The sequence below is a fragment of the Bicyclus anynana genome, chromosome 6, assembly GCF_947172395.1.
Source record: "Bicyclus anynana chromosome 6, ilBicAnyn1.1, whole genome shotgun sequence".
NCBI lineage: Eukaryota > Metazoa > Arthropoda > Insecta > Lepidoptera > Nymphalidae > Bicyclus > Bicyclus anynana.
The window spans coordinates 10,859,712-10,881,081 of record NC_069088.1 but is presented as its reverse complement, the minus strand read 5'-3'; the positions used below and the strand labels follow the sequence as shown (position 1 = coordinate 10,881,081).

General features: G+C 35.3%; 2 protein-coding genes across 2 annotated transcripts; both read left to right on the top strand.

Moving 5' to 3' along the window:
- Positions 1-8,197: 8,197 nt before the first annotated feature.
- LOC112055592 (uncharacterized) lies at positions 8,198-11,179 on the top strand. The gene is made up of 2 exons (XM_024095775.2): positions 8,198-8,368; positions 9,600-11,179. Exons 1-2 carry the CDS (start codon positions 8,281-8,283, stop codon positions 10,994-10,996), a joined length of 1,485 nt encoding a protein of 494 aa, XP_023951543.2. The 5' UTR covers positions 8,198-8,280; the 3' UTR covers positions 10,997-11,179.
- A 2,824-nt stretch (positions 11,180-14,003) lies between these two features.
- LOC112055593 (uncharacterized) lies at positions 14,004-17,892 on the top strand. The gene is made up of 4 exons (XM_024095776.2): positions 14,004-14,148; positions 14,837-14,852; positions 15,875-16,379; positions 17,436-17,892. Exons 1-4 carry the CDS (start codon positions 14,084-14,086, stop codon positions 17,561-17,563), a joined length of 714 nt encoding a protein of 237 aa, XP_023951544.2. The 5' UTR covers positions 14,004-14,083; the 3' UTR covers positions 17,564-17,892.
- Positions 17,893-21,370: the final 3,478 nt, after the last annotated feature.

Sequence of the window (21,370 nt, the reverse complement as noted above, 5' to 3'; positions counted from 1 at the left end):
GAATATATTTTATTTCTTGTAAAAAAAAAGTTGGTAACCCTAGAGCGAGGGAACGATGCATGACGTCATCTTTTTTCCAGTTTGCATCTGGCTTCATCGAATTATAAGATATTGTCACGTCAATAATCGAAATTAATGATTTAGGTTTTATATTACTAAGGATAGTTTTCTCCTTAACGAGAAATAAATAGGTACATACATATCTTATACTATTAAGTATTTTAGTTGTATTATTGAAAATTTTCAAAAGGCAATACGCTCTCGTTCCTATTCGCGGAACAACTAGCACAAGTGCAGCTCTCGAGAAAGTTCCTTCGAGGCAATACAGCCGCCTGCTTAATTGGCTAGAGTTTTCGCTTAATATTTACAACTTTTAAGCAAATGCAGTGGAATTGTGTTCGAGAGTCTGGAGTAATACACTGCCTGCAGCTTTAGTTACGTTTCCTTGTCGAACTTTAATTGAATTTCGCTAAATAAGATTACAGCAAAATATTGTGAGATTCAAATATTTTTAAAAGTTTACTCGCTTCTTTAACTGTTTTTTAAATAAATATTTCTTTAACACTCTGAGATGGTGCGTCTTTAAGAATAACTTGTTCTACATTTTAAAATGATTTTACCTGATCACACTAATATTACAAAGTCGAAAGTTTGTTTATAAGTGTGTGTGTGTGTGTATGTATGTTCCTCCTTTGCGCTGCGGCTGAAATTTAGAATGGAAATACATTTTACCCTGGATTAACCCACAGGCTACTTTTCATTCCGGAAAAAACCCATAATTCCCGCGAGATTTGTAAAAACTGAGTTGAACGCAGACGAAATCGCGGGCGTTCGCTAGTTATGGAATAAAATCTTTTAATAATTGTTACAGTGTCAAGCTTTACCGCCCCAAGCCAATTAGACTACATCAGAGCAGCTCGGTAGGTTTAACCTACAAATCCCTATCTAAATCGAACCCAAAACCTCTTTATTATAAGCTACGCTAGAGGTATTCTAGATCTTAAACATGTATACGATTTTACATTATTAACGTAAGGACTTGTTTACGCGGGAAACAAAAGGTTCAAGGCGACTCATTTTAATTTAGGAACGCGATGATTTTCTCCGGAAACCCATGCGTTATCCCGACCGTTTGTTAAGCTCTCGAATCATGTGGCACCCGAGGGAGCTCTACGGAGAACAACACAAAACAAGTTTTACTTTTTTTTTGCTCAGAAATTTACTTTCTACCTGCCTGCACCGTTGGTAGGAAATAGACTTCTTTAATACAAATGCGATTTAGTTAAATTGTTTAGTACTTGTTTATGTGATAGTCTAGCTCTGGAGATCACTTAAGTATTATTACTGTTTTAGATTTAGGTTTTAGGTCAGAAGAAGGATTGTGACTGTTCTTTATAATAAGGTTCTTCTTTGAATGTTCAAAAACTGGTTTTTTAACTGCTACAATAAAAGGTCGGTATAAAAAGGAGAATAAATACTTTATGGCACACCATATAAAACAAAATCAAAATTAAAAAGATAGTCTTTTTAATTATTACTAAAATTAAAGGAAAAAAACATACCGAAGCTCCTCCTTTTTGAAATCGTTTAAAAACTAAAAATTAGCACGCAAAGGCTTATTGCTATAAGCAATCACTAAAAGGAAACCCCTGATGACTGGATTTAGGAGAAACAGCGAGAAGGTGTAATATAAATAAATAAACAAAGAATTACTTTTATAGGCGCATACGGCATACCAGATATAGCTCGTTTTAGGAAGGCTGAAAGTATCTGTTCGTTAGTCTGTATAAAACGTCAAAACACCTTGACCCATTTTGAAAAATGTCTTAGAGTCTAAGAGGTCGTCGTCATCAACCCATATTCGGCTCACTGCTGAGCTGAGTCTCTTCTCAGAAAGAGAGGGGTAAGGCCAATAGTCCACCACGCTGGCCCAATGCGGATAGGCAGACTTCACACACACAGAGAATTAACATAATTCTCTGGTATGCAGGTTTCCTCACGATGTTTTCCTTTACCGTTTGAGACACGTGATATTTAATTTCTTAAAATGCACACAACTGAAAAGTTGGAGGTGGTCCTGGACCGGATTTGAACCCACACCCTTCGGAATCGGAGGCAGAGGTCATATCCACTGAGCTATCACGGCTCTGTACAGGACAGGCAAATAATAAAAGTAAATACAACAAAATACAGAAGTTTTACAGTTGAGAGCCGCATTGAATTGCAATATAATTACATAGACAACAGATAGATGTATGTAATGTATTAGAAAAGCTTTTACCCTGTTTACGCTGCCCTGAAGTCATACCAAATGTAAAGCAGTTGAATTCGAGAGGCCTAGCAATGAATTATATTGCAACTAGTCAGCACCCAGGTAGAAATATGCTGCAAAATATAATGTGATGAGCACGACATTTGATTTCCCTGCACACCTCGTTAGTGCAGTTTAATGCGCCGCCCGTAGCGATGCTCGTTTTATTATGCTAACGGGCGAACGTTGTAATATTTCGAGTACGTCACCGTCACCGTCGGTGACACGATGCATATTTAAACAAAGGCGTCGCGACGTGAGATTCGCGTAAATTGTTGCACCATTAACCGTCGCTCCAGATTTTTTTTTAATTCAATGTCAAGTTAGCCCTGAGTTCTCGGAAAATCGTAGGAATTACATGTAGCTCTCGTTTAATTTTCTTTTGTTTTAGATTTTAAGAGCTGCATAGTTTTATAGTTTACCTATTGCTTAAAGTAAAATCGCCAAAGGATTTCCACTGCGGGGCATGCGACTCGCTTGATGTCGTCAGTCCACTTGGTCTGGAGACGCCATTCCAGTACATTGGGACCCCAACGTCCATTGGCTCTTCGAAATATGTTGCCCGCCTATTGTCACTTCAGCTTCGCGACTTGTTGATATAGCTGGTGACTTCGGTTCTACTGCGGATCCACTCATTTCTGTTTCGATCACGCAGAAATACTCCGTAAAGTAGAATGCGTTTTGTTTGATATAGTTCTGTATATTAGAAGTGAAGTGGAGGTTGAGCAAGAGTGTCATTAAGTGATTAATTCTATTTTCTCCGTAGTCGACTCACTCCGTCAGTGGGAGTGACGACAGACAATGGACTATACTTGACCAATTCAGCCCTAACACTTAGGGCATTTTTTTGATAAACAATAATTACGTGAGCTCTGGCTAACAGTACACTCTGGCAAAGCCATATTGACAAAAAAAAAGATAACCATTGACTGCGATCCAAGTAAGATGGAAGCGGGCTAACATGAAACAGGTACAAATTCATTCTACCCTTACCTCTGACGGTTTCTATGCGGTATTGTACCAGAACGCTAAATCGTTAACGTCTTTACTCGTAGCGATGTAACTAGTGACGTCCTGAGCCAACCTGACTAGACCTGAACAGATTTAGACATTTAAAAATAAACTGGACCCAGGACTTCTCTATTGAGAACCATAGGACTACCAACTGCATCGGAGAAGTCGTCAAAAACACATAAAAAGTATGCAACGCGTCGAAGATACCTACATTCCATCAGAATTTTTTTTTACGTGCAAACTTTAAGCATACGAGTAAATACGCGTAACTTGTTCGTCGATTGCACAAAATAACCCACATTTTATATTTAGCCACGCTAAACGAAAAGTTAATAATTAATTCGTAAAACTTGTTCGCCGACTCTTCTGGGGTTGCTGACCTGATATTTACGCACTGATTCTGCGATGAATGTTCAACATATTTTCAACTGAAAATGTTAACTGTATTTTCTTTCGTAAATTGAAATAGTAAGAGATATTGGTAACGTTAGGGTGAAACTTTCACCCTTATCATAGAAAGTGAAGTCGTTCAGGAAAATCGTTTTGAGATACACAATGTTGTCGGATGGCTTTGACAGTCGGGACACATCGCGATCTCAACGATTTACATATTACGTGACACTTTTCCAAAGCCCGTCATTGAGTCTGGCCGATAGACTGAGACGTCGAAGAAGATATTGTTTTTCAAACGTTGTTCCGGAATTCGGAACACTTGGGGGATAAACAGTTTTTTTATAGCCGATAAGAATTCCGTGAGCGACTGTGAATATTTTAGATATTGAAGATATCTCCAATGCGATCATATTTTTCTCGATTCTGTCAAATAATGGAGTTTTTTTATAGATAGGTTTCCTGTAAAATATATCATAATTGTAATTGCGAAATAACAATTATATCCAAATAGCGGACGCCCGCGACCTTGTCCACCCTTAGTCTCGATCAGTTATCGATCGGATCTGTCATTCCCATACATTTTCAGTTTTCGAAGCGTTTGCGATCGTAGAAAGAATAATAATAAGACTAATCTATCTACAGGATATCATTATGGTATACCCCGCCGCTTTGAAGGAAAACATCACCAGGAAACCTGCATACCAGAGAATTATCTTAATTCTCTGCGTTTGTGAAGTCTGCCAATCCGCATTGGGCCAGTGTGGTGGCCTTACCCCTCTCATTCTGATAGGAGACTCGTGCTCAGCAGTGAGCCGAATATGGGTTGATGACGACACCCCGCCCCCGCCGATCGCTGCCATCCGAGACGAAACGTACTGCCCGGCAATCGCTGTGCCTCCGCTTTTTGAATCTCTGATTTATTTTCTGAAACTATAATATGTACTTTTTGTGCATACAAACCTTCCTCTCGAATCACTCTATCAATTGCTTTAAACTGTATTAAAATATCTAAGCAAACACACATCAAAAGCAACTTCATTTTATACTATTTAATGATGATAATACAGAGGATACGGGTACGTTTCCTATTTTGTACGAAAATTATTGACGAAATTAAGCAAAGACATACTGTGCATGACAGCGTTGTATTACATTACCAAACATAAAACGCCTTGAAGACTTTGTTATAATATACCCTTGAATCCGACATGCCTGTTCGCGGCGTTATTCTATTATCTATTAAACTATTACTTTGAAGTTTCCCTCGATAATAAGATAATATTTGCAAATAAGCATCTTTATTAAACTGGTGAGAGTTTTCGGCCGCGGATAGTTCCGGTACGATGTCGTGTAGAAATCGAAAAGAGTGTGGATTTTCAACCTCCTCCTAACAAGTTAGCCCACTTCCATCTTAGATTACTTATCATCAGGTGAGGTTGTAGTCAAGGGCTAACTTTAAAAAATAAAAATGAAAAAAATGTTTTATTATGAACTTGTCAATTTAATTTTACTGGCAAAAACGGGCAGCACAGAAGAAAACAGTTTTGAGAAGGAAAAAAATATGCTCGCAAAAAATACATAACATCGTGTTCAATCTCAGACCAATTACCATAGGATCTGCCTCGCTAGACGTTACCCCTCTGTCAAAAGTATATGATCACAGTTGAAAACGGACCAGTTTTGACAGGGAAAAAGACGTGCTCGCAAAAATACATAACATCGTGTTTAATCGTGTTAAGACCAATTACTATAGGACCTGCCTCGCTATACGTTACCCCTCTGTCAAAAGTATATGATCACGATCTAACGTGTTTATACAAAGCGTTTATAGAATCGATATTTCATTGTGTTAAATTACACGTGTGTGTATTACGATTTAAATTTTTAGTTGTGAGTAGTTTAAGGACACAGAATACAGTGTTCTGGACACTCAGACCAAAGGCAATTGGTCTGAGTGTCCAGTAGATAACCTGTTAAGTGTCTTTTTTTTATTTATTGTTGAAGTTTTCTTAAAACTTTGAGTAAACATCGTTTCTGCACATAAAATGAAGGTAACTAATGAGAGATCCGAGCCAATTACGCAGACTGCAGTATTTCCGCGAAGTTACTTCGAGATCAGTCCTAATTTTAGTTATTCCATAAAAAAACAAGCAAAACAAGAGATTTCTTAATTAAATAGTGAAATGAAATTGTTATATAGACTAAATAAAATACACACTATAAAGAATGATCCAGAATGTGTCTTCACAAGCAGCGTGGTACAGACGGTGAAACCCATAAAAATCCCCAAAAGTCACGTGTTTCCTTGACATCCCCATATGCAAACTTTTTTAATCATTTATATTTTAAGTAATTACGTAAATTAATATAATAATCGATAATTACTTATAAAAAATACTCCATCTTATTTATTTAGTCTTTCTGAACAGTTTTTAAAATATTTAAAAATATATGACGCCATTTTTCTTGGATAATAACGAAAATTACTGATGCGACTCGAGAATGTATTAATTTGTGAATATTGTATTTGGAACGGCTACGACACCGACACCTATCTGCCTATTATCCTTTAATCTGTGACTATATATAACAATTATATATGTTACTGTTAAATTGTAAAATACGTTAGTTTATAATCTCACTCGCGATATTGTAATCTGTCGATGTATTGTTAACTGAACACACTGATTACGAAATAACGTTGACATATATAAAAAACGTCCCGTTGCGAGACATTTTGAGTGACATCCGGTGGTCAGGACTGAAGACTGAGGAACGTACTCATAATACGCGCTGTCTCAAGAATCACTCACTGCCTTCTGTATCCGACCCTTGATCCAACAGCGTAAGCAATTGCAAATGGAGCAATTAATTATTATTATATTTGCTTAACATCGAACGTATTTTTGTAATAGTAACACAAATGCTGACTGAAAACAAGCCACATTGACACAGCCAATTTGGAATGCGATTGCACGCAATAGACGAATCGCCTACGAGTACTTGTTGTCAGAACAGTGTTCGGGATACGACGGCTTAATTGAGCTATTTGTGTTAGTCAGCCGTGACGTCACAGCCTAACTTAATTATCGCCATTGTTCACGCGTAGTACGTCGAGATTATCAAGATCCGAGTTGTGTTCGATGTTGGAAACAAGTGTTAAGGCTTCACCTCTATTTACTTTTTATGGACCCTGCGTGAACTTCGACTTTTCTTTTTCATTTAATATTTTTATTCAGTTCATTATTATCAACCCATATTCGGCTCAGTGCTGAACTCGAGTCTTCTCTCAGAATGAGAGGACTTAGGCCAATAGTCCGCCTCGCTGGCCCAATGCGGATTGGTAGACTTTACACACGCAGAGAATTGAGAAAAGTCTCTGGAATGCAGGTTTCCTCACAATGTTTTCCTTCACCGATTAAGACACGTGATATTTAATTTCTTGATATGCCACAACTGAAAAGTTGGAGGTGCATTCCCCGGACCGGATTCGAACCCACACCCTCCGGATTCAGAGGCAGAGCTCCACTGGTCTATCACGGCTTTTACTGGGCTATCATGGCTTCTTTATTCATTTATTCAGTTAAATTAATTGAAATTAATGGCATTGAATATTTGGGTAATTGATTTTTAATGTTCTAGAATATAAAAGAACAAAGACTAAGACACTACACTACATACATACTCGTATAGTGAATATCCTGCTAGGTTATTGCAAAGGCTTTTGAGGTTTCAGCTTTAGTTTACCTTACATTAGCGAAGTTGTAGTGAGAAATGTTTGCGATTTTCGTCGGTTCACGAGCTCATTTAAACTTTTTCCAACAGAGCTATCATATATTAAGCTAAGCTGTTCAGTTTATAGCTAAAGTATACATTTTGTCGTATTGTACATTTTTCGTATTAATAATCTATATTTTTTTACGGCTTCAGTAGAACTTTTGTCGTATTGTACATCTTTCGTTAATTTAGTATTAATAATCTATATTTTTTTTTCGACTTTCAGTGATCTTAAAAATAGTTTATATTTACTGATCACTGAAAACTTCGGAAAATTCTGAAAAATAAGAAGAAAACTTTTCTTAAAGAATTTAATTTTTTTAAATAAAATATAAAATCGACGTCCCGGCGGGACGCTATAGACCAAGAAGCTACTGAAGCTGAGCAAGTCTGTAAGGGTAAAATTGTTTATAGGCATTACTCTAGCATGCTTACTGTAATGTAACCATAGATCTGGCACGGCCCTACGCGCCATCAGCCCTTGAAAGTGTAAAATAAAATGAAAAATACCTTGGTTAAGAAACTTTATATAATAAAATATAAAATCAACGTTCCTATAATAAAATTACAAAAAACTGCATCTGTTAAACAAGAAAATGTTCAATCAATAAAAATTCTTTATTTTGTCCTGTTACAAAATTAAATGTCAATGTTCTCATAAAAACACGGACTATATATACCGGTTTTAATTCTAGCGGTCTATTGAATATCCAAACACTTGTAACTCCATTTTAATTCGGAGAGGTGAGGGGAAAACAGTCTTAATATATTAAGATTATGTCAATATGAAAAGTGCTAAAGTATTTTGCTGTCTTGCATTTATTTATGTTTCTATTTCATCGTGTTGTTGCGAAAAAAATGGACATAAGAATGGTATGTAATCGTATGTTGCTTTAACATATTAAAAAAAAATTAAGACAAAAGACACATCGCTGTAATAACAAAGTAAGCGAAGCTTGAGTTGAGTCCAAAATAATTTTGTTCACCATTCAATATGTAGGTACTGTTCATAACAAACAATAGTGATTCGAGTTTTTTTATCTTTTATAATCCTCTAAGTTTATTTTTGAAATATTAAAAAATATCTTAAAAAGATTCTAATACAAAAACGTTACACCCCATAGAAGTGTACTTTTCTGATACTTCAAAAAAATTGTTGTAATTATATTTCTTTTAATGTAATTTAATTTTAACTTATATAATTTTAATTTTATTAATTAAACATTTGTATATCTATTAATGGTGAAACTTTGTTACCTACTAATACTACATACAATGAACATAAGATGAACTTTGTATAACTAAATTTAATGTTTTTTGCAAATAAATGATTCTAATTCTTAAATATAGTTGGTCAGCTCTTCAAGAATTTGCGTTTAAAAATAATTTTGAACTTATTATGCGTTATGCCGAATGCCCGTGATTTCATCATTATTAATATTGTCAGTTATAATTGTTGTCAGTTCCAAAAAACAAATACATTTTTGTCACGTAATCATGAGTGTGATCCACCAACCGCAATATTCATACTTGATGTGTCTTCTGGAAGCTAAGGTGTTTCTTAGAACTAAAATCCACAATAAATAATTCATTAATTTATAGAAGTGACATCCACTAAGCCATTTGAATTATATTTAATTTTTTCCTAATTTTATGATGACTATGTTATATGCTGTATTTAGTATTTTTTAATTCCAAAATACTGTACTTATATTTTAACTGCAATCTTAAAAAACAAGCTGTTCAATTAAATAAGAATACATAGTTATTTTTAAATCAGAGTACTTCAATTTTATTTACATGTATTGACTTTATGAAATCTTTAATTATAATGACCAAATAAATAATTATCACATCTTAAATTATATTTTTTTTTACAATTAGCATTTCATTTCGGATTTTCCTATCTTATTTTATCTATGTGGTGGTAATAAAACTTCCATAAATATACCGACTAATAACAAAATACAAGAGTCAAGTGCTATTTGGTTTCTCCGCGACCTGCGTTATCATTATGTCAAGAATGTTAAAGATAAAAATTAACATTACATGCGGAGTACATCTTAAACGTAGGCTTGATGTAAAAACCATTCTTATTTTTCAGAACCTGTGCAAAACCCACATCTAAAAGAAGAAGAACGAAATCCATTATTAAATAATGCTGAAAGCCAAAAGAATGGAGACATTCATAAAGACGTGTTGAAGTATACCAACTCGAAAAAAGACAAATCAGATAGCGAAGAAGACATTGCCTTCCAAAAGAGAACCACATCAGGTGCAAACAAAAACGATTACAAACTCCACGAGTTCAAGACTCCTACTTCAGATTCTCAACAGACTAGTGAAGAAGGAGAATCAAATTCTGAGGAATACAGTAGTCATGAAGAGTACAATGTTGACCCATTTAAAAAAAGACGCCCAGATTCTCAACAGCCGTACTGGATTCCATATACAAGACCATTGTCTCAGTATAAACCCCCATATGATGACGGATCCTATCCTAATAGTAAACCAACTCATCATGGCGAATCATATTTAAGTTCATCTTCTCTTGGAGGTCTTTCTCAATCTAACAAACCTCCTAAAGGTAAACCTTCTCAAGGTGGATCATCATATCACGAAAGACCACCTACTTATGGTAGACCACCTTCTCACCATGAGAAACCTCCCAAAGATAAGCCACCTTCCCATGGTGGGTCTGCGTACCATGAGAGACCACCTTCTCATCCTTCTCATGGTAAACCTCCTAAAGATAAACCATCTTCCCATCACGAAAGACCACCTACTCATAACAAACCTTCTACTCAACATAACAAACCTCCCAAAGATAAGCCACCTACCCTTAGTGGATCTTCCTATCATGAAAAACCACAATCTCACCATGAGAAACCTTCTTCTCACCATGAAAAACCACATTCTCACCACGAGAAGCCGCCTTCTCACCACGAGAAGCCACCTCACCAAGAGAAACCACATTCTCACCATCATAAACCACCTTCGCAAGGAGGATCGTCTCATCATGAAAAACCACCTTCCTATGGCGAATCTTCTGAATCTTCAGAGAATGAAAAACCATCTTCAAACCATAACAGACCCTCATATGGTAAACCTCCTTCCAATAGTAAACCTACATCACAGAGTGAATCTTGTTGCAAAGAGAAACCTATTACAAATGACAATCCACAGTCTTACCATAACAGACCTCCCCAAAATAAGCCTTCGCATGACGAACACCTCCATGATAATTACGAATCTCATTACCAACATCCATTTGAAAATAAGCCACAAAATGATGAAGAAACAGTCGGAGCCACTGGTGCGATTGATATGAATAAAAACGAACATAGTACTCCGCCGAAGCCTGGAGCTATCAATAACAGCTCACCGGATCAAGCAGTATATCCACTACATCCTCTTTTATTTCAAGCAAAGCCAGTCATCCCTGCAAACGAGATGGAAAATAAATATCGCTACAGACATACTTCGATAGTTATAAAATAAAATTAGAATTTAAAAAATTCAAATAACTCAAATGTAATTTCTGTTTGTTGTTTCTTTTTTTATAAAATATAGAAATGTATAACTTAATGTGCTTTTAGAGTAGGGACTATTGAAGTTACTATAATTTAAAGAGGTAACTGGGTTAATTTAGTTATAAATAAAAATAAACACAAATAGAGTAAAGGGCTGAGTTTTATTTTGAATTCCAATCGAAATAACTGCTTTTAAATATGTAAGGTCATTGTACCTTTTATCCATTTTTACATATTTGTTTGTAGAATAATTAATTATTTAAAATTGGAAATAGCCCACAAACTGATCCTTGATGTTCAATACAAAGTCATACCGTTGTACATTTAAAATTACTAGCTGACGCCCTTCGTGACTTCGTCTACCCTTAAACCTCCTTAATCCGGCCCTCTCGCAAAATCCGTTCTGAGCGGACATCTTCATCTTTGTACGTCAAACAGTTTTTGAGATTTCGTAGTGCATGACCTTTTGCATTTATTTATTAAAATTGTAGCTCAGTTAAATGTAATGTTTTTGTGTTTAATACTTGTATAGTCCGCTGATGAAAACCCGGTATTTGGCCCGTCTTGATACCAGAACAGAACATCGTATCGTACCAGAACGCTCACTAATTTTTGGTGGTACGAATTTATCGCTAGCCAAAATTAAACTCTACTAGAACTTCTACAAATTCCGCTTGTTACTTAGTAATAAGTACGGAAAATATCCATCTTAATCCGTTTATCGAGAATCGACTTTCACCATAAAATTTTGAGGCATTTCTACAATGGTCTGTCAGTACCTTTATAACTTAAGAACGGTTCTAACGATTTAAATGAAGTAGGCAGCATTTAAAACGGTTTATTTACCAAACTTAGATTAGGTACAAATAAACATTTAAATCGATTCAGGCTAGTAGATTTTGAAAATTTCAAAAAGCAAATATATTTTTTAATAATTTTTGAAACTAGGCCAAAATAATTTAGTCACTTTTGACAACACAACTAATGAATCATACCACTAGTCTATAACCAAACAATTGTTCAAAAATTACGTGATTAAAATAAACGTTAGTCATCATTGACATCATCATCAACGCTATGAGTAATAGTGATTCCTGAATTATTATAGTGTTAGTAAAAATTTAATTTAATGATTTAATTTTGTATAATACAAGTAGATAAAATCGTCTAAAAACTTTAGAGAGAGCCCATGATTTCTTTTTGCAGTTTCTTGATCAAACGAATGTGCTAGGGGGTTACATCCATTTTAATTATTGTCATTATCAGGCGTGAAGATTTTCAGGGTTTGAAGTTTTTCATATAAATAAAATTCAAAATAACTGTGTTTTTTCAAGTGTCTAAAGTTTACATACATTTAGAATAGAATAGAATAGAATAGAATATATCTTTATTTGTCCACACACGAGTAATAAAATAAAATAAAATAAAATAAACAAACAGAACATACAAATATCTGGTCGTGGACAAAACAGGTATCCACCTCAGCACGATGCCACAGCGAGCTGTGGCGCTGGTTTTCAGGTGAAACCTTGTGAGTTCACGGACGTGTCTACGTGACGTGTCTTAACTTAAAACTTATACATGAATACAAAGTAAAATAAAATAATGAAACAAGAACGAACAGAGTAATAAAATAACAAAATTAACATTTATGGGAAACTAAATTAACAAGGAAAATCAAACAATAATTAATACGAGTCAACCTGTAAAATGAACGATCTGCCGCCACCATAGTGTTGTAGTAAGGAGAAAAGGAATTAGTACTAGGGGTTATTTGTTTGCTGATCCAATAATAAAAGAGCTTTATATTTAGTCTTAAATAACCCAATAGTACGTATATCTCGCATTGGTGGAGGTAAGTCATTCCAACACTTAGTGGCGGCAAACTTGAAACTACCACGAAACACAGCGCTTTTGTGATGAGGCATCGATAAAACTATAGAGGTGTTTCGTAAACGACCTGTTGTCCGGTTTTCTATCCACCTCAATTTATTTACAAGGTACTCTGGGACACCGTTCTTTATCACGCCAAAGAGCAAAGTAGCAAAATGTAGTTTTCGACGCGAATCCATTTTTAAATGGTTTGCGTTGTTAATATACGGTGTAACGTGACTCCTTGGCGGAATATTGTAACAATAGCGAGCGCAGGCATTCTGAACACGCTGTATTAGTTTTTTAGTTCTAACTAGCAATCTACCACCAAATACTGTATCAGCATAATTAAGTTTTGACAACACCAGCGACTCGCACAGCTTATTCCTTAGTTCTATGCCAATATACTGCCTGATTCTGTATAATAATTTAAGTCTATAAAAACAAAGTCGTACATCATTTAACACGTGCTTTTCAAAATGCAATGAAGAGTCAAAAATGACACCCAAATTTCGAGCTTCATGTACCCTTCGTATATTATTATTATCAACAGTTATATTAAAATTTAGATTATTTAAAGTACTAATGTTATGCCTAGAACCCAGAAGCAAAAACACAGATTTTTCAGACCATTATTATTTACACGTTATTTATTTTTTTTTGTCTGTCTGCCTTTCTGTTTGTCCGGGCTGAACTGATTTTAACGGAACTTTCATAGAGCATTATAAAGCAACTTATTCAACTACTTTTTATCTTGAAAAAATACATGGTGTCAGCGAGATTAGTGAAAAATTTAATTTCATACGTAAGAAGTAGCCGGCGTTCACTAGTTTCCAATAAAACCATTGTATATTTTACATACACTTGACCGAAAATGGACAATGTTCTGAAAAATCTATAGATATTCGTATAAAACCATAAATTATATATCAACGTAAATAACAGGTTTAAACCAGGGTTATCCCTACAATATTAGGTTTACCGTTGTTTTAACTATATGTATTATAAAATCGCATAAACGTATACGAAATACGTTATCATATTGACCTCAGTAACACCGACTGACTCGTTGATATATATAGTACATTGTTCTTACATGTCCTCATAAGTTGTGAATCAGTGTCCAAGAAGACAGTGTCTCATTATAATAAAAAATATTCTAATATTAGCAAAAACTACAACAATGTATTATTCAACTGTATTGATTTTTAGTTTAGTTCTGGCAGTTAATTTATCAGGAGCTCAAAGGTATTTTTATTAAAATAATTTATTTTATTAATAAATTAAATGAAATAACGAAAATAATGGCGGGCTAATATCTGATATTTTTCCTTAAAGGTGACGTATAGTGAAGCATGTTTACCGACATACCTATCGTTTGCGTTTACTGAATATTGGTCATATTTAGTCTTTGGTATACTGAAGTGTTTTTTTCAGATACCATGAGTACCAGGTGACAGTTCGTTTCACTCTAGATAGATTCACGATAATAGTACGTATTATGAATGTCATAAGGCAACTGTTACCGTACCCATGCTATCTAAAAACACTTTAGCGCCTTAAGAACGGGCTCGCTCGCATTTACATCACATGCCTCGTAAAAATAGTTTGTAAAATATCTTGAATTTTATACATTCTTATGATATATTTGTGATTTGTGATATACTAAAATTTGTAATTGTTCAACTAAATAGTGGAATATCGGTATATATAGTATACACATATCATGAAATTACAAGAAAACCATATATCGGAATATACTGGACCTATCTATTCTATCGAAATTCTTGTGAATTTAAATATTTTAGAATTTATCTTTTTTCTCTAACCAAATATTACTGACTTTTTATTTTGACTTTTATTTATTGTCATCGTTTCAAATGATTTTTACGAATTCGTTATATAAAACTAATATTTTGGTGTTTTTCTTTTTCAGATTAAACTCTAATGTGGTAAGTAAATAAAACATACACTATATAAATAATCATTTATAAAGACATGCAATAAAAACAAAGGTTAAAATTTAAATTTTGAAAATATTTGGCACTTGAACACCTTCAAGGAACTGCAAGTATCAGACATCCCGCGGTTTTACCCGCTTAGTTGAAAATACGGGGATAAAATATCTGATTAACCTCACAAATCACAAAGTTTACTAATAAAGACTTTTATGTCAGATATTCCATCATCTATAATAGAAGCAACGCAAGCACGTGATAGCCCAGTGGATATGACCTCTGCCTCCGATTCCGGTGGTGCGGGTGGGTGCGGGTTCGATTCCGGTCCGGGGCATGCACCTCCAACTTTTCAGTTGTATGCATTTTATGAAATTAAATATCACGTGTCTCAGTCGGTGAAGGAAAACATCGTGAGGAAACCTGCATACCAGAGAATTATCTTGATTCTCTGCGTGTGTGAAGTCTGCCAATACGCATTGGGCCAGCGTGGTGGACTATTGGCCTAACCCCTTTCATTCTGAGAGGAGACTCGAGTTCAGCAGTGAGCCAAATAAGGGTTGATGTCGACGATAATAGAAGCACAATCTTTAACAAAATTAGTGTAAAATTTATAGTGGAATTAGCATAGAAGTGGTGTTGGTAGTCTTCTTTGGATTTTGAACATAAATGTGGTTCTAAAAATTTTGTAACAGCTTCATTTGTTAAAACAGTTCTTAAATACCAATAAAATTACACATATACACATATACATTAAACTATATATACTTAATCAATAACTAATGAATAAAAATATTTAGACTTCTTTATTGGTTGTCGCCTAACTAACTACTTTCACTATGACAATCCCGCGTACAGACTACAAACTAGCCCGCAAATACCCAACAATAAAACCCACCCTTATCCATCTTTCATCCATCCAAATTTCAGGAAATCAGTTTTAGGCGAGAAAGAGTAATAAACATATACTTTCACACACACATTTTTGCCTTTAGGATAATTCTATAATATCTTTTCAGCCACCATATGATCGCACAGTAGTAGACATTGGAAATGGGTCGCACAGAACAAACGTAGTCGTACTCGGTGAGGACGGTGGACTTGGTAACAGATTTGGTACAAACCCACAGCCAATATACACCCAACCTTACCCACACCAGCAACGTCCATCTCAATCGCCAGGTACAACAGTTAACAACATTGGAAATGGCTATGGAAACAGTAACACCGTGTATGCACAGAGAGGACAACCTGGAACAAGTCATTATAATATTGGCTATGGAAATAACAACAACAAAGTCTTCGTTGATGGCAGACAAGTAGTGCCACAAACACAAAGAAACGGCGCTGGTAGAGTCGTTCCCACTGCCTACCCCGCCCAACCAAGGACTAATGCTGGTCAAACAACAAGCCCACAAATAACTCAAGTCTACGTCAATGGTGTACCAGTAAAACCAGACCGTACAGATGCAAGTTATAGTACATACGTCGCGGGTGGCCAAACAATACACGTCAGAAACACGGGTAAATATAACAACAATAACATCATTTGAATTGGGTTTTCTAACTACTAAAAGCCTAGTTGAAAGTTTATTGAAAAATAGGTACAATATTATAAAAATAGGCAACATAATAATAAATTTTAATTCCGTCATCGCGTAGAATTAGCTTAATAGCAAACTAAAGCAATTATTGAAGATTTTTTCAATAGTTGATAAAATATCTAATGATTCACCTCTTGTTAAGTGGAAAATCAACACAATGATGGAACAACACTTCGCAAAACATTTAACAAACTCGTCGTAATACGCGTAACCCATTGTACATTCAGGAGCACAAGTTGTTGCTCGTAGTTATTTTTCGGCTAACCTTCATATTGAAACTTGTGTTTCAAACTTCATTAGACTTTGTAACCACTACAGGGTCAGGCTTCCTACTTTACAGAAGAGTAGATGCTCAAATAGGGGTTAGTGTGCTTAGGTCATTAGGTGCGATGTTTGATTTTTATCGATCACTATCAATTACGACCACTTGTAACGTGCTCTCAAAGGCACGGGGGTGTAACATTACCAACTCCTGGACGTAGGTACCAAAGGCTGGCCCAGGACTCCATCCCAGGACTCGTGTTCCGAAGCCACATACTCTAACTATTGGTTAAACGAGGCAACAACACTTCTGGAACTTCTCTGCACGGTATTGTCTGCCAAGACATTGCCTTTAGTAGGACTTCCAAACTTCACAAATCTGAGCCGCCTGCATCCATTGGATCCCTGCGACTCCCTTAATTGTGTCAGTCGAGCGCCTTAGAACCATCTGTTCTTCGAACTACGTGCCCCGTCCATTGACACTTCAGCTTCGCGACACTTTGAGCTATGTCGTTCACTTTGCTTCATCTGCTGATCTCGACATTCCTGACTCGATCACGCAGTATGAACCTACTCTGAGCTGAACTCGATCCATCGAACGCTGTAATTGACTCTGAGCTTAATTGTAATTGACGCACGCACTTTTTGAAGAGTTTTGTCTTCAGATAGTGAGGAGTTTGAAAGAAATAATTTAATATTAACCATGGTATTTCAGAAACCCGTCCAACCACCAGCACCAGCAACGTCGCTGTCGCAAGACAACTCTACGAAGTATCCAAACAATTACAGCAAATTAAAACTAGATTAGAGCATGAAGCAGCAAGAAAGAACATTAGAATATAAAGACGAAACGTCTGTTTTATTTATACAGTTAAATAAGACTAGGTATAACAGTATCACTGCCTGTGTCATAATTCGTTAAACTAAAACATTGTTTGTTTTTTTTAATGTAATAATTATAACAATTTGTAACTATGCAGAGTACTATTTTGAATTAAACAGATTATTTTCTTGGAAATAAATTAGCTACATTAGCAATAATTACTTTGGAGAAAATGAAATGTAAGCAACAAGTTGACATAAGTTCTTGTAACAAAACTCCTTCAGTGTGAAAGAACATTGATTGTAATTAATGATCTATATTAAAATAAACAAAGGCCCTTTAAAAAATGCAGAAGTGTCTTATTATAGCATACTCATTTACTTATTCTTTATTTATATACTCGTAAAGTACGACTGAAACCGATGCATGATTACATGAGTATTTATCCAACTTCCAAAAAGAAGAGGTTCTATGTTTGGGTGTATATTACTATTGTGCAGCCAATATAATTAGGTTAGATACCTACTTCCAATGTTGATGATTAGGTACTAGATGTTGTACTATATTAATTAGATTATCTACGCAATATATACTTCATTTTATAGTGCACAAGCGTCTAGTCATACAGGGGATAAGGTGATATACAAACAGTGACATATACTGTGTAAGGCTGCGTTTACTTTACATAAAAACGGCGCACAAAAGTTGTCTCCAATGCTAATCGGGGAGCAACTATTTGACAAGTTTTACAATTTTCCATCAGTTTCGAATGACAAAGTGTGATTGACAGTGATCATCGAGTCTATGTGCTGTAGGTACAATCTAGTTGCATACAAAATACATATGCCCACTGCACTTTTCTCACTCTGTAATCCAGTAGAAATAGCAAGTCAATTTGACCGGATAGAGTAAAGGCATACAACCCACATATGCACTTGCTATCCAAGGCACGGTATTGTACTAACACCGACATTCCAACCCAAGGACTTTCTTTCAAGAAAAACACTATACCTATATTATTTTAAGATTGCACTGAGCTGGAATTCGAATACTGTACCTGAAGCCGTAACTAGCGGACAAAAGAATCAACGAAGTTCACTCTCTTCAGCACCAATGTCTTTTAGACTTGTATTACCAATGAATTTCATAACATTTCTCACAAACACAGGTTAAATCAATGTATATGTCGGCAAGTGAGCTATTTGATCGGTTAGCATAATCTACGTTAATTATTGTGATAATATTAGAATCAGGTTTTCATATAATTGGGTTTTAATTATTTACTGTTTAAATACTGTGAAAAGATTGATCACGTGACTCTTGTCCAATAACATTGCGTCCAATATGGCGGGTGACCGGTACGCTTAACAGAGTGGAGCATTCTGCCTCCACTGTAGCCTGCGAGTTGAGCCGTTGAGTTGTATTCGCGTCTTCCATTTGTTAAGCATAGTGAAATAGTGGTAGAGATGTAGAAGTTAAGTAGTGAGTCAGTGAATATAGTGAGTGAGTGAGTTATCGTCCGGTCCGGTTAGTATTGCATCCTTAGTTACTTAGCTGGGAGCCAACGCGAGCGGAGATGGAGAGCATTGACTAGTCGTAAAGGGGCCCCTCAATCCAACTGACATCAGTTGCAAGTCTGAGATCCACTCGTGCTCGTGCTACCTGCCCTATGATAGTTAACCCTGGTTTACATGTGATAGTATCAGCGCTGTACTTGATCAATATAGAGGGTAGAACTGTATTATCAAGTAAAGTGGTCGTTCCAGTAATTATTGATAGTGTCACTTTGTGTATCTGCCATCCTTGACACGTAAAGCTTAAAACCTGCTCTTAGACTACGGCTTCTCCGTTAGTATTTAGTCCGCTCCCCCGACATCAGAAGTGGAATATAGTCTATGCCCCGATATATCCTTATCAGCCTGAAATGTCCCAATAAAATACCAAGACTCCTTCCATAACGAAGAGTGGGTTTGTAGTTATACCCCACGCTGCTCCAATGCATGACGTTAACAGGTTTAAGGTTGTTGTTCATTACTAAACAAAACGGCGATTAGTATAGCCAACGACCTTGAACGATAATTTCCATACATTTTGACAGGCATTGTTGGTCGCGATTATCTATTGCTGCGGTTTTTCTTTAATATCTAAACTGTTTAACTTATTCAAAACTAAACGACGAAACGAAACTTAGTTGCAAACACTGTTGCCTATTTTTAATCGATTTCAAAAAAGGGGGTAGGTAGGTAATTCGGCTGTATGTTTTTTTTGTGTAAATTTAAAAAATGCGATAAAAACGACACTTTTAACTGGTTAGTATTTTTATAAGTGTTACTTTTCCAGAATAATTTTTAATTTAAAAATAAACTGGAAATTTCCAGCTTTGGGCTACCGCTGAGCTGTTTGAATCACGGGTCAAGCCAATATAATAATAATATAATACAAACAATAGTTATCAAGGGTTTTTTCCAAGAAATTCCAGCACAAGCACTACTTTAGGAATTACTAATCAATTAATATTATAAACTGACGGATGCCCGCGACTTCACCCGCCTGTGCATCTTTAGATCAATTAGCCTAAAAAACATCGGCCAGTTTCATAGAAGTTTTAACCTGACCGTAAGGTGAATCTATCATGACCTCTTTTTTATATATCTTGTAATCCTGAAAACTATTTTTTATTAAACTTATTTATACTTTGATTTTAGAAGTGAATTTCAAATTGATGCTATTATTATGTAAAGACTGTCTTGTCAATAACGTACGAGTATGTGTGGTACGCCTAATATATGTCTAGTGGAGTGCCGTGCCGAATAAAAAAAATGTCAAACATCGGAAACCACAGCCAATCAATGAATCTTTATAAAAACTTTGGAAATAGTGTATAGAAAAATGTAAAAAAAAAATTCTGTATTCTCAATTTTTTTATTATTATATACGATATATAAAATTCTCATGTCACAGTTTTCGTTGTCATACTCCTCCGAAACGGCTTGACCGATTTTGATGAAATTGTTTGTGCTTATCCGGTATCTATGAGAATAGGCCAACATCTATTTTTCAAACCCCTAAACCCTAGGGGTAAGGTAGGGGTACGGTAGGAATAGTGTAGGGTAGGGATAGAGAAGAAGTGCACATAAGTCAAAGCGAAGCTTGAAAGGGTCCGCTAGTATACGATAATTATTATTGTTTTGAAGTTTTCTTTCATTTATATTCATTTCACGCGTAGATCCCGCATTTTCGTGAAAATACAAGGATAAACTGTAGCATACAAAACTCACGAATAACGTGATTTTTCTAGTGGTAACAAAAATTTTAAAATTTGGACCTCTCATTAAAAGTTATGCTTGAAATTAGGTACATTAAAATTAACGGGTCAATAACCAACATCCCCTGTTTTCCTACCTTTATGTTTGGAATTGTATTTCCAAATTTATATGGAACCATATTTAAAATATGTCTTTTCCAATAAAAAAATAACTATTAAGATCGGACCACTCAGTAAAAGTTTATGCTTGGTTTTACATTATAATTAATGGGTACAAAATCAGTCATCCTCTGTTTTTCTACCTTTAGGGTTATAATTATTTATATGGGACCTTCTTCAAAATATACTCTTTCTGATAAAAAAGAATTATAAAAATACGATAACTCAATAAAAAGTTATGGTTGGTTTTATATTACAATAATTGGATAAACAATCAATCATGCCCAGCCCTTAGGGTTGGAATTGTTTTTCCATATTTGTATGATATCATTTTCGAAATATACTTTTTCCAATAAAAAAAATATTATCCGAATCGGATCACATCAAAAGTCTCCAACAATTC